General features: G+C 34.6%; 1 protein-coding gene across 1 annotated transcript in view; it reads right to left on the bottom strand.

The window, feature by feature from the left end:
- LOC107561434 (D(4) dopamine receptor-like) overlaps nt 1-6939 on the bottom strand; it is a 10074-nt gene extending 3135 nt beyond the window's left edge. Inside the window, exons 1-2 of the mRNA XM_016245878.1 lie at nt 6830-6939; nt 1536-2131 (exon numbers count right to left, since the gene is read on the bottom strand). Of these exons, the coding sequence (XP_016101364.1) occupies nt 1536-2131; nt 6830-6915 (682 nt within the window). The 5' untranslated portion in view covers nt 6916-6939. The remainder of the gene's footprint in view (nt 1-1535; nt 2132-6829) is intronic.
- Nucleotides 6940-16811: the final 9872 nt, after the last annotated feature.

The raw sequence follows: 16811 nt of genomic DNA, 5'->3' as shown, positions 1-16811 counted from the left end.
ATCATCTACAGAACTTCAATAAGATGTTTTTGTGATGCAAAGAAATGTTTACATCTTTGGAAATGTTACCTCTTTCCCCACCTATTGCTTTAGGCCCGATGAATCCCCATGAGGAGGTGAGTTGCACATTCTGTGTACAATAAATTTGGAAATGTCCTGTTGTTACCTTAAGGAGTAATTTAACCTATAGTCATGTATAGTCATATTAAATAATTTTTGACATGAATAAAAGGTGTTACCACATAAAGCACAACTTTATATTGTTTATATAATTTTATATAAAAGAGAGTGGGGTAAGCTGTGCCAGTTTTCCTTAAAGGGATAGTTCACACACACACAAAAAAAAATCTGTCATTATTTACTCATTCCCATGTTGTTTCAAATGTGTTTGACTTTCTTAGTTCTGTGGAACACAAGTTAAGATATTTTGAAAGATTTCTTTTTTGTTTTTGGTATGTGTGTGAGAAAGTAAATTGGGTTTAATGTTGTATGGACAATGTTTTTCAAAATATCTTCTTTCGTGTTCTCCAGAAAAAATGAAAGTCATATGAATTTTGATCAACATGTGGGTAAGTTAATCATTACAGAATTTCATTTTTGGATGAACTATCACTTTAAGTTTTTAAGCAAGTACAAATGATAAAGATGAAACTAATGTGAAATTATACTTCATGATGTCTGCTATGAACAAAGATTACAAGAGAGCATAATATAATATAATTAGTGCTGTCAAACGATTAATCACATACCAAAAAATTTTTTTGTTTGCATAACATGTGTGTGTTCTGTGTATATTTATTACGTATATATAAATACACACACATACAGTATATATTTTGAAAATATTTACATGACTATATTTATATTCATGTCATTTATATTATAAATAAATATATTTTATATATAAACAGCATATTTTTCTGAAATATACACATGCATGTGTGTGTATTTATATATATACATAATAAATATACACAGCACACATACATATATTGTGTAAACAAAAACCTTTATCGCGATTAATCATTTGACAGCACTAAATATAATATAATAATATGAGGTCATAGAAACATTATAGAAATAGAAATAGCTATACTTTTCCCTGTGGATCAGCTATGATTTAATATAATGAACAGGTTTTCAACAACAACAACAATAATAATAATAATCAAGAAGAACACTAATCTAATCTTTGCTATTATGTCTCTGTGTTAATAAATGGTGGCCTGGAAATGAGGTTAAGGCACCAGGTGAACCATGACATCATAATTGGATAAGAGGGATTTGCCTGTAGTTCATTTTATCTGTGTGTTCTGGGGAATTTCAAATTCTGTATCAATTTCATTCAAAGTTTTGAAGCTTATAACTACCTGCACACAATAATTCAACTGATTTGTTGATAAAAGCCCAGGAGCATTTATTAAGTTGTACTTTATGTCTTTTTCATTCTAATTTTTGACCTTAAATGAGTTATATATTATGCACTTTCAACTCCAACAAGACTGAAACAGACAAACAAATACACCAACGCTTACCCACAACAACAGGTAAAACCCTCATGGCTTTTCTCTCCCTTCCATTGATCTTAGCCCTCTTCTTTCTCTGAGCTGGCTGGCCATATTGAATGTCAGAGTAGGCCACAGTCTGAATGGGACTGTTTTTATACTCAGGTGGGAAGGGGCAGACGGGCTGTGTGAAGTCATCAAGCTCCTCAAGACTGGACTGGGCCAAGTCCCTCTCAATGACCCGGGGCAGAGACGCAGGCAGAGCCCCCAAGGGCGGGAAGGCGGCAGCCACTGCAGCATGCTGTAAACTGCGGCAAGCCTGGATACCGTTTCTCAGTTTGACTCTGCGTGATTCTTCCCACTTGCGCAAGCCGTAGAACATCCCAAAGTACAGTAGGAGCATAATGGGACATGGGATAAAAAAGGAACATACAGACGAATAAACCACATAATTGTTGTCTTCAAGTTTGCATTCTCTGGGGTCTCTTTGAGGAACATTGTTTATTCCGAAGATGACAGGAGATGCCACAGCCAGCGCCAACAGCCATGTAGCAGAAAGTAATAGAATCTGCCGATAGTCAACATGTTTCCTGTTGTAGTTAAGTGGTATGGACACTGCTATGAACCTGTCAACAGAATGCATATTGAAATGTACCATCAGTACAAACAGAAAAAAAGCATTTTAAGCATTATGATCAGAACAAAGCCAAAGTTCAGACTCAAATGGTCCTCAAGCAATTTTGCTTCAGGACCCAGATAAAACAAGAGTAAACAAGTGTCCTTTAAATTAAACAGGAAACAACTTATTAATGTTATCGTGAGCTGCATTGGCCCAACAGTATGCACACTGATTAACATGAATGCTGAAAAGGAAAATCATTTTTTAATTTTTACATTTTTTATAGATGGAGTGTTCGGTTTCGTGTGCTTAATAGCCAATAATTCACTGCAGTATGCACACTGATTAACATGAATGCTGAAAAGGAAAATCATTTTTTTATTTTTACATTGTTTTATAGATGGAGTGTTCGGTTTCGTGTGCTTAATAGCCAATAATTCACTACACAAAATATATTGTGGTTACCAGAACCCATATTTATTCTGGTTGCAACAGAACCCATATTTAAATTAGCCTGGGTCATATTTTCTTTCACTTTTTGCATATTTTTGTTCATGGACTTTGATGTGAGGGCATGTCACGCAGTGTAGCAACTCATAATAACTGCACATAATGTAAAAACTGCACATAATGTAATAAGTATTACATTATTATTGTAATAAAATGTTCATAATAATTTTCTCAAAATTTAATCAAATCTTAAGCTCATAATGTAATAAGAATTATTACATTATGAGAAATGTATTACATTATAAACTGACAAAACATATTGTAATATTGTCATAATTATACTTATAATAAAGTATAAGCAGCCCAGTATAAGGGACAGTCAAAATATTTGTGCTGTTATTTAGCCTATTTGTATAATATATATATTTAATCAAATCTTAAGCTCATAATGTAATAAGAATTATTACATTATGAGAAATGTATTACATTATAAACTGACAAAAAATATTGTAATATTGTCATAATTATACTTATAATAAAGTATAAGCAGCCCAGTATAAGGGACAGTCAAAATATTTGTGCTGTTCTTTAGCCTATTTGTATAATATATACATACACATCTTATATATATATAAGAGATAAAGATGCCAAAAATGAATGCCAAAATGAATCTCAGGCGTGAACATAGTATTTGCTTTGCTTAATCTTTTCATGTACAAATGAATTTCTTTTTAGAATTAATTTGTACATGAATGGATTAAGCAAAGCAAATATGTTCACTTCTGATATTCATTTTAGCCTTTATATAGAGTAACTAAACTATAGCTGAACTTTAATGAGGGGACATTGTTCCTCTTAGCATCATGAAAAAAATTAAACCCTTTAATTAAAATTCTGAATGCATTACAGATAGTCTAGTATGTGTGCAAAGACTAGTGCTTCCTTTATTATTTCAAATGCACTGAGGCTGTCACTCATCTCAGTTCATCGGTTCAATGGACGTGTCTGTGATTAGCTACACTGCTCAACGCTGCAAACATTGTAAATAGAAACATCTGATGCTCTCCAGAGCGCAAATGCAAATATGCACAGAAGAGTTAGCCAAATATGTTATTATTGCAGTTTCAACTAAGGGTGCTCTTGGGTTTTTTTTGTGTGAGAGTGATTAGATCCCTAAACTGGGTGGGGTTTTATTTTTGCACTCCTCCTCTCATCTCTCACTCACAGCAGACTAATGGTCGGAGGGGCGTGGTTAAGCATATTCTGCTCAAGCCGTCAAACTGACGTCATCAGAGAAGGCATGCCATTCCAGAGCAGAAGCAAATGATCAGATTTTGATTCAAGATTACCAAAACAAACTATTTTTTTTCAGAGGATTAACTTGCACAGATTAATTGTTGACCTTAAACTCGCAATGTGCGCTAACAAAATAAATATTGTCAATTTTGATTTCATGTGGACTTTAATGTCCGTGGTATGATGACAACGATAGTGGTTACATATAAATATATTTTAATTGATAAAAATTATTGCTAGGAACAATTCAGTTGCGCCTCTACTAAATTCTATGTCCTTGAATTGAAGGCATTTTTAATGAACAAATGTGGAAAAAACAAATAAAAGTTTCCAAAGTCTAATCTAGTCTGGGATAGATCGCGTTATCTGCCTCAGGCAACGGCAGCATGGAGCACAAGTTAAATTGACAATTATTCACTTTAATACAAGTTATAACATGAATGTACATCTGAGGATATGTTGAAAAATAAAGTACAACTTAAAATCCCACACCATTTCTGTGCCTATAAGCAGTTTTAACAGGGGAATTTTCCGTAGAAAATAATTTGTACATGAATGGATTAAGCAAAGCAAATATGTTCACTTCTGATATTCATTTTAGCCTTTATATAGAGTAACTAAACTATAGCTGAACTTTAATGAGGGGACATTGTTCCTCTTAGCATCATGAAAAAAATTAAACCCTTTAATTAAAATTCTGAATGCATTACAGATAGTCTAGTATGTGTGCAAAGACTAGTGCTTCCTTTATTATTTCAAATGCACTGAGGCTGTCACTCATCTCAGTTCATCGGTTCAATGGACGTGTCTGTGATTAGCTACACTGCTCAACGCTGCAAACATTGTAAATAGAAACATCTGATGCTCTCCAGAGCGCAAATGCAAATATGCACAGAAGAGTTAGCCAAATATGTTATTATTGCAGTTTCAACTAAGGGTGCTCTTGGGTTTTTTTTGTGTGAGAGTGATTAGATCCCTAAACTGGGTGGGGTTTTATTTTTGCACTCCTCCTCTCATCTCTCACTCACAGCAGACTAATGGTCGGAGGGGCGTGGTTAAGCATATTCTGCTCAAGCCGTCAAACTGACGTCATCAGAGAAGGCATGCCATTCCAGAGCAGAAGCAAATGATCAGATTTTGATTCAAGATTACCAAAACAAACTATTTTTTTTCAGAGGATTAACTTGCACAGATTAATTGTTGACCTTAAACTCGCAATGTGCGCTAACAAAATAAATATTGTCAATTTTGATTTCATGTGGACTTTAATGTCCGTGGTATGATGACAACGATAGTGGTTACATATAAATATATTTTAATTGATAAAAATTATTGCTAGGAACAATTCAGTTGCGCCTCTACTAAATTCTATGTCCTTGAATTGAAGGCATTTTTAATGAACAAATGTGGAAAAAACAAATAAAAGTTTCCAAAGTCTAATGTAGTCTGGGATAGATCGCGTTATCTGCCTCAGGCAACGGCAGCATGGAGCACAAGTTAAATTGACAATTATTCACTTTAATAGAAGTTATAACATGAATGTACATCTGAGGATATGTTGGAAAATAAAGTACAACTTAAAATCCCACACCATTTCTGTGCCTATAAGCAGTTTTAACCAGGGAAATCTTCAGTAGAACAGCCTGTGAAGAATGTGTCAGTTAAGTGACATTTACCTCAGGAAGATAAAACCGTCTAATCATATCGCCAAAATTATGAATACATTAGGCCTATACATTTGTGTAGAATATAAACAAGTTTTTATAACAACCATTTAAATATCCCCCGTTTTCACAGACAAGGCTTAAGCCTAATGCCAGACTAAAATCTAAATCTGAGCTGTTTCAATTGAAAGAAACTTGCTCTGACTGACCTTAAAATATATCAGTGCCTTTATTTTGTCTCAAAATGCACACCAGTAATGTTTTTTCTAAGGCACGTTTATAAAAATGATTTAAATTGAACTATGGCCTAATCCTGGCTTAGTCTAAGCTCTGTCTGTGAAACCAGGCCTATATCTCAAAAATTAAGCCATGTCATAATCACAAAATTAGTAAGGTTTTTATAAAAAATAAAAGTTCACAATGTAGCCTAATAAGCCTAATTTAATTAGAATAAAACTATGATTATGCTTTGCGCTCAAATTTATTATATTGAAAGATAATTATGATATTGTAAACAACATAATAATTTTTTTAATTATGTGCTGGTATTACATTATGTACTGTGATTACATTATAAGTTGCCACAGTGTGTTCATAATGTAATAAATTTCTCATACAATAACCTATTACATTATGTGAAAAATTGTTATTACATTGAAAAATTATTACATTATGAGCTCAAGATTTTATTACGTTTTGAGAAAAATATTACAATATGAACATTTTATTACAATAACAATGTAATATTTATTACATTATGTGCAGTTTTTACATTATGAGTTGCTACACGTTCAGTTATTACATTATGAGTTACTACACGCATGTTTAACATCTTCCTGATTAAGTGAACAATCAATTTGTGCCAAAATGGGACACATTGCCTTTGACATCAACAACAGAAGACGTTACATTTATTCTGATGCATTTTATTATTTGCATTTAGCATTGTTATTTTCCTATCTGCTATCAGTTGTGTCCCATTTTTGGATTACGACTCACCAGTTGAGAACCACTAACTCACAGAATATTGCTAATCTTAGCTTTCTTTAATAAAAACACTGTGTCCAGCACTGATATGCTGGAATATAGTCTTGCGCACAATAAGAATAAACTTCAAGACCAGCATGACCTGTTTCTGCAATCCCGATTAGGTCAAAATAATATGCTAAAAACTGATTATGCAGTCTGCATTCTTTCTCAAGAAAATGCCTGAGGGCTCCCAAAGCAACTTTTCTCATTCCTCAGGAAAAGTATACAAAATATCCGGGATATTTGACTGAAATTAAAATACAAACCTGTCCACACTGATTGCACAAAGGTTGAATATTGATGCTGTGCAGAGCATTACATCCATGGTCATTAACCCATCGCAAACAGCCATATCTAAGGACCAGACACCACCTTGAAACTGGAATGACAGATTTATTTTGTCAAGACAGATTTTTAATGAGCACACTTCCTCACATTGAAGAGCATATTCAGTTCATTTCAAATAGGTAACCAACTTTTTTGGATATAGATTCAGACTGTCCTTGATTAACAGCCTGTGAAGAATGTGTCAGTTAAGTGACATTTACCTCAGGAAGATAAAACCGTCTAATCATATCGCCAAAATTATGAATACATTAGGCCTATACATTTGTGTAGAATATAAACAAGTTTTTATAACAACCATTTAAATATCCCCCGTTTTCACAGACAAGGCTTAAGCCTAATGCCAGACTAAAATCTAAATCTGAGCTGTTTCAATTGAAAGAAACTTGCTCTGACTGACCTTAAAATATATCAGTGCCTTTATTTTGTCTCAAAATGCACACCAGTAATGTTTTTTCTAAGGCACGTTTATAAAAATGATTTAACTTGAACTATGGCCTAATCCTGGCTTAGTCTAAACCCTGTCTGTGAAACCAGGCCTATATCTAAAAAATTAAGCCATGTCATAATCACAAAATTAGTAAGGTTTTTATAAAAAATAAAAGTTCACAATGTAGCCTAATAAGCCTAATTTAATTAGAATAAAACTATGATTATGCTTTGCGCTCAAATTTATTATATTGAAAGATAATTATGATATTGTAAACAACATAATAATTTTTTTAATTATGTGCTGGTATTACATTATGTACTGTGATTACATTATAAGTTGCCACAGTGTGTTCATAATGTAATAAATTTCTCATACAATAACCTATTACATTATGTGAAAAATTGTTATTACATTGAAAAATTATTACATTATGAGCTCAAGATTTTATTACGTTTTGAGAAAAATATTACAATATGAACATTTTATTACAATAACAATGTAATATTTATTACATTATGTGCAGTTTTTACATTATGAGTTGCTACACGTTCAGTTTTTACATTATGAGTTGCTACACGTTCAGTTATTACATTATGAGTTACTACACGCATGTTTAACATCTTCCTGATTAAGTGAACAATCAATTTGTGCCAAAATGGGACACATTGCCTTTGACATCAACAACAGAAGACGTTACATTTATTCTGATGCATTTTATTATTTGCATTTAGCATTGTTATTTTCCTATCTGCTATCAGTTGTGTCCCATTTTTGGATTACGACTCACCAGTTGAGAACCACTAACTCACAGAATATTGCTAATCTTAGCTTTCTTTAATAAAAACACTGTGTCCAGCACTGATATGCTGGAATATAGTCTTGCGCACAATAAGAATAAACTTCAAGACCAGCATGACCTGTTTCTGCAATCCCGATTAGGTCAAAATAATATGCTAAAAACTGATTATGCAGTCTGCATTCTTTCTCAAGAAAATGCCTGAGGGCTCCCAAAGCAACTTTTCTCATTCCTCAGGAAAAGTATACAAAATATCCGGGATATTTGACTGAAATTAAAATACAAACCTGTCCACACTGATTGCACAAAGGTTGAATATTGATGCTGTGCAGAGCATTACATCCATGGTGAAAAAAAAGATATAGCCGCTCCAACCGCATAACCAATGGAGACGCACTTGCAGCCGGGCTGACGGTCGATGTGGCGCTAAGGGCGCTCATTTAATGAGCGCTGCCTTCATGAGTGGCAGCAGAGCTGTTTAGACACTCTGTAGGCTACTGTATCAGTAGGCTACTCGTCCGTTATCATCCTGTCCATTTTTTTTAATAGCCATTTTATTTTTTTTAATTTTCTGTTTGTTTGTTTTCTCCCCAAGTGTTTTTTTTTTTTTTTTTTAATAATCGAGATATGGAATTATAATACATTTATTGAGTAGACTATTATATTTAATATAATAATTGTTCTCATACTTCAGTGAATTTTTCTCAAGGTAGGGTTATTTTTAAAGTCTGTTTTTGTAGCCATACATGTACATCGCGTAAAAAAATAATAAAAAAAGAAAATTCATCGAAAAATTGCACTCTTATTGCAAGTAGCCTAACTTGCCATTAACCAGCCTATGTAGGATTCTCAGCTAAAATAAACAGCAAAACAATTATGAAATACAAAACTCATTCACTTATGAAACAGTAAAAATGTACAGTGTATGTTTTGAACAACAAATATGAAAATGGATAAAGTTTAAAACTTGTGAAGACTTTCACTAGGTGGGCTATATAAACAAAAAGAGCTGAAACATTCTTCAAAACTTCTTTTGTTTGCTGCAAAAGAAAGAAAATCAAACACGTTTAACCTTGTAAAAAAGAAGTGATGAATGGTGTTGAATGTGCACTTCTACTTTAAGTCAAGTCGCCTTTATTTATATAGCGCTTTTAACAATACAGATTGTGTCAAAGCAACTGTACAGCATTAATTAGGAAAATATTGTGTCAATAATGCAAAATGATAAAAGTAAACACTCAATTTTCAGTTAAAGGTAGTTCATCGTTGAATTCAGTGATGTCATCATCCAGCTCAGTTCAGTTTAAATAGTGTCTGTGCAGTCAAGTCGACGATATCGCTGGAAATGAAGTGTCCCCAACTAAGCAAGCCAGAGGCAACAGCGGCAAGGAAGAGAAACTCCATCGGTGACAGAATGGAGAAAAAAACTCAGTCGGGGGGCCAGTTCTCCTATGACCAGACGAAACCAGCAGTTCAATTCCAGGCTGCAGCAAAGTCACATTGTGCAGAGGACTCAACTGGTTCCTGTGGTCTTGTCCCGGCGGCCGTCTAGGAGACATGGTCCTCACTGGGGATCTGTCTTTGTGGCTCCTGATCTCCGCTGACATTCAGAAGTCCTCTCTAGGTCCTGATCCACCATCTGGGCTAGATACCTACTGGATCCGGGTGACTGCAGTGACCATCTAATCTGGATACAGACTGGATCTGGTGGCTACGGTGACCTCGGAATAAGAAAGAAACAGACTAATATTAGCGTAGATGCCATTCTTCTAACGATGTAGCAAGTACATCGGCTGTTATGGGAAGTGTTCCCAGTTCCGGTTGTCCTAATTAATGCAGCCTCAAAATCCTTTAACGGATTTGAATATTAGAAATGTGTTATGGTGTTATGTGTAAGCCAGGTTAAAGAGATGGGTCTTTAATCTAGATTTAAACTGACAGAGTGTGTCTGCCTCCCGAACAATGTTAGGTAGGTTATTCCAGAGTTTGGGGGCTAAAAAAGAGAAGGATGTGCCGCCCGCAGTTGATTTTGATATTCTAGGTATTATCAAATTGCCAGAGATTTGAGAACGCAGTGGACGTGGAGGACTATAATGCAATAAGAGCTCATTCAAATACTGAGATGCTAAACCATTAAGGGCTTTATAAGTAATAAGCAAGATTTTAAAATCTATACGATGTTTAATAGGGAGCCAGTGCAGTGTTGACAGAACCGGACTAATATGGTTATACTTCCTGGCTCTAGTAAGAACTCTAGCTGCTGCATTTGGACCAGCTGGAGTCTGTTTATTAAGCGTGCAGAACAACCACCCAATAAAGTGTTACAATAATCTAACCTTGAATTCATGAACGCATGAATTAACATTTCTGCATTTGACATTGAGAGCATAGTTCATAAAAAATCTTAAAATCTTAAATCTTTAAATCTTAAAAGAAAAAAAGTATACTTGCAGTAATGCATACTAAAAAAAACCTCAAGAGAGTTTTTGGTTGACCATCTGTTCTCCTTAAATTGCTTCAGCATATGTTTCCTCTGATACTGCCTGGGGCCAAGGGGACTACATATAAGATATTAACTGAAGTCATCATTGTAATCACATGTAAAATGAAGGTCTACAGTACAAGCAAGATGGTTTCAGTCGTAAGTGTTTTGAGCCCTTTTGAACTTTTTCCTCCAGGGAAAGTAGACTTCAAGCTTACACTCTTTGTCTGAAAACTGGGACTGTAAAGAATCTTGTTCTCATATTTTCACCTCCATACACTCAGACAGTATGTGAAAGTGTAAGGTGAGAATATCAATCTGACAGATTGTGGGGGAAGATAAAGAAGTGTGCAATTATAGCACATAGTTCATTCAGAAGGGAAATAAAGTCTCAAATAACTTGTGGATAACTTGAAGATGAAACCTGGTCTTCCTCAAGATTCTAATAAAAGTAATTTCCACTTTGTAATGTATATACGGCAGGCTCAGTAGTCTACAGAAAGTTGGTTTATGTAAAAAGTCCTGTTTGGGCTCTGAGAGACCACAAGTTTTGTTTTATGTATGTATGTATTTTCCCCCCAAAAACGTACTTAGAAAAAATGTGCTTAGAACAAGTTTGGACCCCATTGACACAGAGACAATTTTTCAAAATATCTGACACAGAAGAATGAAAGTCATTCAGGTTTGGACTGACCAGGTAAGTTAAATATAACAGCATTGTCATTTTTGACAAACTAACACTGAAGGTAATTCAACTAAACTGAAATGATTATAGACAAATGTTCTCAGTGTTATATGATGTTTGAAACCATACAACATAAATAAAAGCAATGAATTTTCACATGCTAAGATTAAAAGATAAGATAACTGTGTCAAGAGTTGTCAGATTGATCTCAAACAGAAACATCGTTATACTTTTCATAAAGTGTATGTTCAATACCAAACAACAGTGGGTTAACATAATATCTGTTGACTGGATTTCGTTTAGGTCAGAGTAACATATTTAAAGAATTTGAAAGAAAAATATGTTCAAAATTTGTATTATTATTTTAGCATATAAAGCTTTGTGGGAAGAAAGTCTATCTCAAAAGAAAAACAGGGTTAGAAAGTTTGATATTTTAAATGTTTGAATAAAAAGCACTATATTGATATAAATTCTGTGTAGTACAGTTTATAAAACATTTCATTTAACTTACAAGCATTACTGACATATGTTTTGTGTATGCCCTCTTTATGTGATACAGTTAAGGCAGACAGTATTTAGTATTGAGAATAAGATGTAACAGTTTAAATAAGCTCTGCATTCATGACTTTTGACTCTAACATCATGCCGCCACAGCAAGTTACTGTATTATTATAAATAGGCCTATATTATATCCTTGTTATTGTTTTCTGTTCCTCTCATGATTGGCTTAGAATTGATTAAATCCTTGTGGTGTTTCATTTTTCGAGGCTTAAGGACACACCTGGTTTCTCAAAATGGCAAACATATACAAGGTCACCCAAATGTTGTGATTGGATTTTATCCCAAGGGCTTTAAGATCATTTTGATCCTTTTGAGAATATCATATTCAAAACCTGAACCTTATGATTTGCTTTTAAATCACATATAAATTGTCTATATATTTTTTGTTTTAAGGCCCCTTTACACAGTACTGGTTATAATGGTTTAATAGATATATTATAGTTGGATGCAGTGTAAATGTCTTCAAAATAGGTTAGCTATATACAGCATCTACGTCTGCTGACTCTCTAGAGGTTTCTTTTTCTGGGTTTTACAATAGGCCACATTTTAATTATTTGACCATACAGAATACACTACACAACCACTGTGGTGTTGGTGGAGATATAAAATGGAATAGAAAAAATATAAAAATTGAAATAACTATAAATACACAATGACAATTAAGTACAATTAAGTATAGGTAATGTAAAGCTGAATTTAAAAAAACATGCTACTCCACAATGATTAAGGTTTGTGAATTTTAGACATTTCCCCTTTTTGGTAGGTCCTGTTAGTAAATTAGAGTTACTGCATTTAATACCGTAAAATATGGTATTGACACCATGAGATGGTGACAGATCAAGACGTGAAGCTGAATGTCAGTTTGAAAACATGCTTTAATCTGTTCATTAATTGACCTAAATCCTAGATTGACAATATTTCTGATAAATATTTAATATATTATTTTGATGATGATGTATATGTTTGCTTGTTTATTTTAATTTAGTTAATATTATTTTATTTTTTCCTTTTTTGTTCTGTTACTCCAGAATCAATGTTTGAAACTAAGTACTCTTTGGCTCTGAGCTTTGAGAAGATTGTCCCTTGTGAAACACATTCACCTTATACAACCTTCTGGTACTTGGACTGGTGGCAGCCAGCATGTGCTACTAGGTTCTGTGCCATCTAGACCCATTAGTAAAAACAGTGAAATAAAGAACTGGTATTGCAAGCTTCACTAAATATAGCCTTAGAGAAGGAAAATAACGTTTTGTTTTCATATGATAAGTCACTGAATGCATTTCAGACTCTTTACAGTTTCATGTAAAATATCCTTCCGGATACAAATGTTTAACTATTTTGGCTGCTGGAATCGAAGTAACTAGTAACTACAGGGATGAGTTAATGTGGAAATAACATGTAGTGCTGTGTTTCCTTTTAACACATGGACTCTTCCAGTCACCCCCGCCATCCAGCACGAAATGGACTATTACTGAACTTTCCATCGGAGTTCGCAAATTGACAGAGAAGAGAGTAGGTGGATGATAACGGGAAAAGGAGATTGGCTGAATATTGTGATTATGATACACTTCCAGAGTTACTGAAGGCTTACATCCAGCAAGTCAACTGGGTGGGTCATGGATATCCCAACAGATGACAAAAGATGACTACAAAGAGGCAGAACTCGCAGTCATTCGTCAAAGCCAGAGCAACTCATTTCCAGAGGATCTGTCACTTTAGAGCAGGTAAACCCTTGCCAAGGAATAGCCACTTACTGTGCTTAGCTCCTGAATTTCATGAGGATACCAAACTCATACGAGCTGGGAATCGGCTCAACTGGAGGAAGATGCTATACATCCCATAGTCCTCGAACCACGTCATCCGATCACCAAACTGATAATCAAGGACTATGATGATCAGTTGCATTTCCCAGGGCCAGATAGGGTGTTTGCTGAACTTCAGAGGAAATACTGGGTGATACGGGGGTGAGCTGCAGTCAGAAACAACTAACGACAGTGTCCAGAGTGTCAGAGATGGCGGGGACAACCCCCTCCCCCTAGAATGGCAGACTTCCCACCTGCCAGACTAAGGATCATCAGCCTGTCTTCTACTCGACAAGTGTGGATTGCTTTGGACCTTACACCATAAAGGTGGGACGTAGAACTGAGAAAAGATGGTGAATCATCTTTAAATGTATGACTTTAGCGCAGTTCACATTGACATCCTCACCAGTATGGACATATATTCCTTCTTGATAGATTTGAGGCAATTCATTTCAAGGCATGGTAAACTCTTTGAGCTCCTACACTCTAAAAAACGTTGGGTTATTTACTGTACCCAATATCTGGGTTAAACATGTTGGGTCGTTTTGTTGGGTTATTCCTATGTTTATTGGGTTATTTCTATAACAACGCAACCAGTTGGGTTAAAATGTTAAATTCCAACGGTCGACAGATGACACAGTGGTAATAATATGTGTGCATTATGTTGTTTTTTGTAACAAAGTGTCTTTAAGCCCTGACACAGTAATATTGCTGTTTTTCCTATGAGTATGTTTACATCTCCCCTGTCGACTGATATTTTAATCCGTTAAAAAGCCGTTATCTGCACTCTTGACTTGACACGAGCACTTTGAAGCCGATCAATTTCAAACCTATAAAAAACGGTTTCCATTCTTTTTCAGTTTGCCTCGACAGTTTTGGGGGAAAATTTACATATATTTCAGATATTTGGCCGACGCGCTGGTCTTGAAGACCCACCTGTCCACTCTGAGTGAAGGTATGTCGCCTTTTTATTCCTTTCGTCTGAAAACTACAGTGTAAAATGAAAACACTACGAAACACACAGAAATTGAACGTTTAATCTCTGGAAAGTTGCTGGTTATCACCAGAGCAGTCATGTAGTGATTATTTTTTACTAACAGAGGCCGCTGCGAGCTACACTGATTATTACATGCGCCGCTACTTCAGCCACGAAGAACAGAACATGGAAGAGAGTGGAGCATTATTATCATCAGTTATCAAAAAACACCATTATCGGTTTCAAGGTATAGTCACAAAATAACTGTTCTTAAATTAAATGAATACTGTTTGTATTATATAATAGGGTATGCACAGGATGCTGGATTTACACAGTTTCTAAAATTAATGAAAGTTCCACTGTCAAAACCCCAAACACGTCTTAACTATACCACTTGGGTGAAAGTACACCCTGATATGGATAAATGATAATACAACTAAATAACTGGACATACAACAATTACATTTTCAGAATTTAATTACATTTTATGCTCAAAAAGAGTCTTAAATGCAAAATAATAAGGCTAATAAAAGATCCATTTCCAAAAGCACAAACATATAATCACATTTGAAAAGTTAAAAAAGTTTGTATTGTACATACACTGTACGTAACAGTTTGTGAAAATGAAAATATTAAGGACACTAGAAAAAATTGTTTAAAACGTTTAAGTAGTTGATATTTATTTTTGTAATGTGTTTATGTGAAGTCATAATCTTGTTAGAATGTAGTACTGTTTTGATTTATGTTTAATAATTTTCATAGTGTGATTTTTGGTGTACTGTATTAAAACTAGTTAGTTAATTAGAATAATATATGAAACCCACAAAACCATAAAAAAATGTATGTCTCTGTTTCAATTGATTCAAGTGATTGAATAATAAGAAGTGAGATTTTAATTATATTTTGAACACTGAAGTAGGAAATGTTGTCTTATGTTTGAATTTAACTGTTCCTATTCTTTGTTAATTTTAGATTGCTCTGGACTAAGGTATATTATACCCACATGTCAGGGATGGATAGACTTTGAGCTCTAAAGGGCATGGGTCTCAACAGATAATTGCATATTGGAAGACAAAGAAGAGAGCCTAGGATCTTCTGGATATTTCTTCTGGTGAGAAAATCCTGTTCTGTATTTTCAAGCCAAATTGTAATATTTTACATTATGGACTGACAAGCACACCAACACACACTTAGGGCCAGTTTTACTAAACAGGGCAAATTAGCGCGAGAGCACAATTCCAAAACAGCGCCGATGGGCGTGGAAATTTGTGCGGGTGATTTACTAACAACACGCAAATTAAAGAACACAAACACAACATCTAATTTACATATCGACCAACGCAATATACCAAGCGCAGTGCAAATTAGCGTAGTCCCAAATAAAGAATAAAGATATAAATAAGCCACAGTAGGCTACGTTGAAAAGAACTGGAGGCCAAAAAATGAAGGGTTGCAAGAAGTTTTGATAGAGCTGGTATTGCATGACTCCTAGTTGAGGGTTCCAAGTCATCTTTTATTTCCTGAAGCAAATTAAAAATAACATGGCTTGGCAAACGATATGTTCGGACAGTGTGTTCTTCTGGCATTCCAAATAAAATTAATATGTGTGGGAAAAAATCCTCCTCCTTCTACCACACGCTCTCTGTTCTCTGCGGTGCCTCGTCCTATAGCAACAATAATTGTAGCCATTTCAAGCGCAAAATTGTTTAAAGGGAACAAAATTGTTTTTTCACCTAAAAATGGTCATAACCTCGTGTTGTTCCTCCCATAGACAGCAAGGGAACTACCACGGTCAAGGCACAGAAAAGTACCAAGATGATTGACAAAGTAGTCCATGTTACATCAGTGTTTCAACCATAATGTTACGAAGCTATGAGAATACTATTTATTTATTTTTTCGCAAAGAAAACAAAAATAACGACTTTAATCCACATTTTTGTCTCTACTGCATAGGGTCATTATATCATACCATCCACAATAACACAAAAAAGTGTCATATCGCGATATCAATGATATAGCGTCAATGATGACGTATTTACTAGGATTTACTCTGACCGTGGTAGTTCCCTTGCTGTCTATGGGAGGGTCAGAGAGCCCTCAGATTTCATCAAAAATATCTTAAATTGTGTTCCGAATATGAAAGAAGGTCTTACGGGTTTGGAACAAAA

This window comes from Sinocyclocheilus grahami, unplaced genomic scaffold (assembly GCF_001515645.1).
Source record: "Sinocyclocheilus grahami isolate Dianchi unplaced genomic scaffold, SAMN03320097.WGS_v1.1 scaffold772.1, whole genome shotgun sequence".
NCBI classification, from domain to species: Eukaryota; Metazoa; Chordata; class Actinopteri; order Cypriniformes; family Cyprinidae; genus Sinocyclocheilus; species Sinocyclocheilus grahami.
Note: the sequence above shows the minus strand (reverse complement) of the source record. Positions and strands in the feature narration are given on the sequence as shown.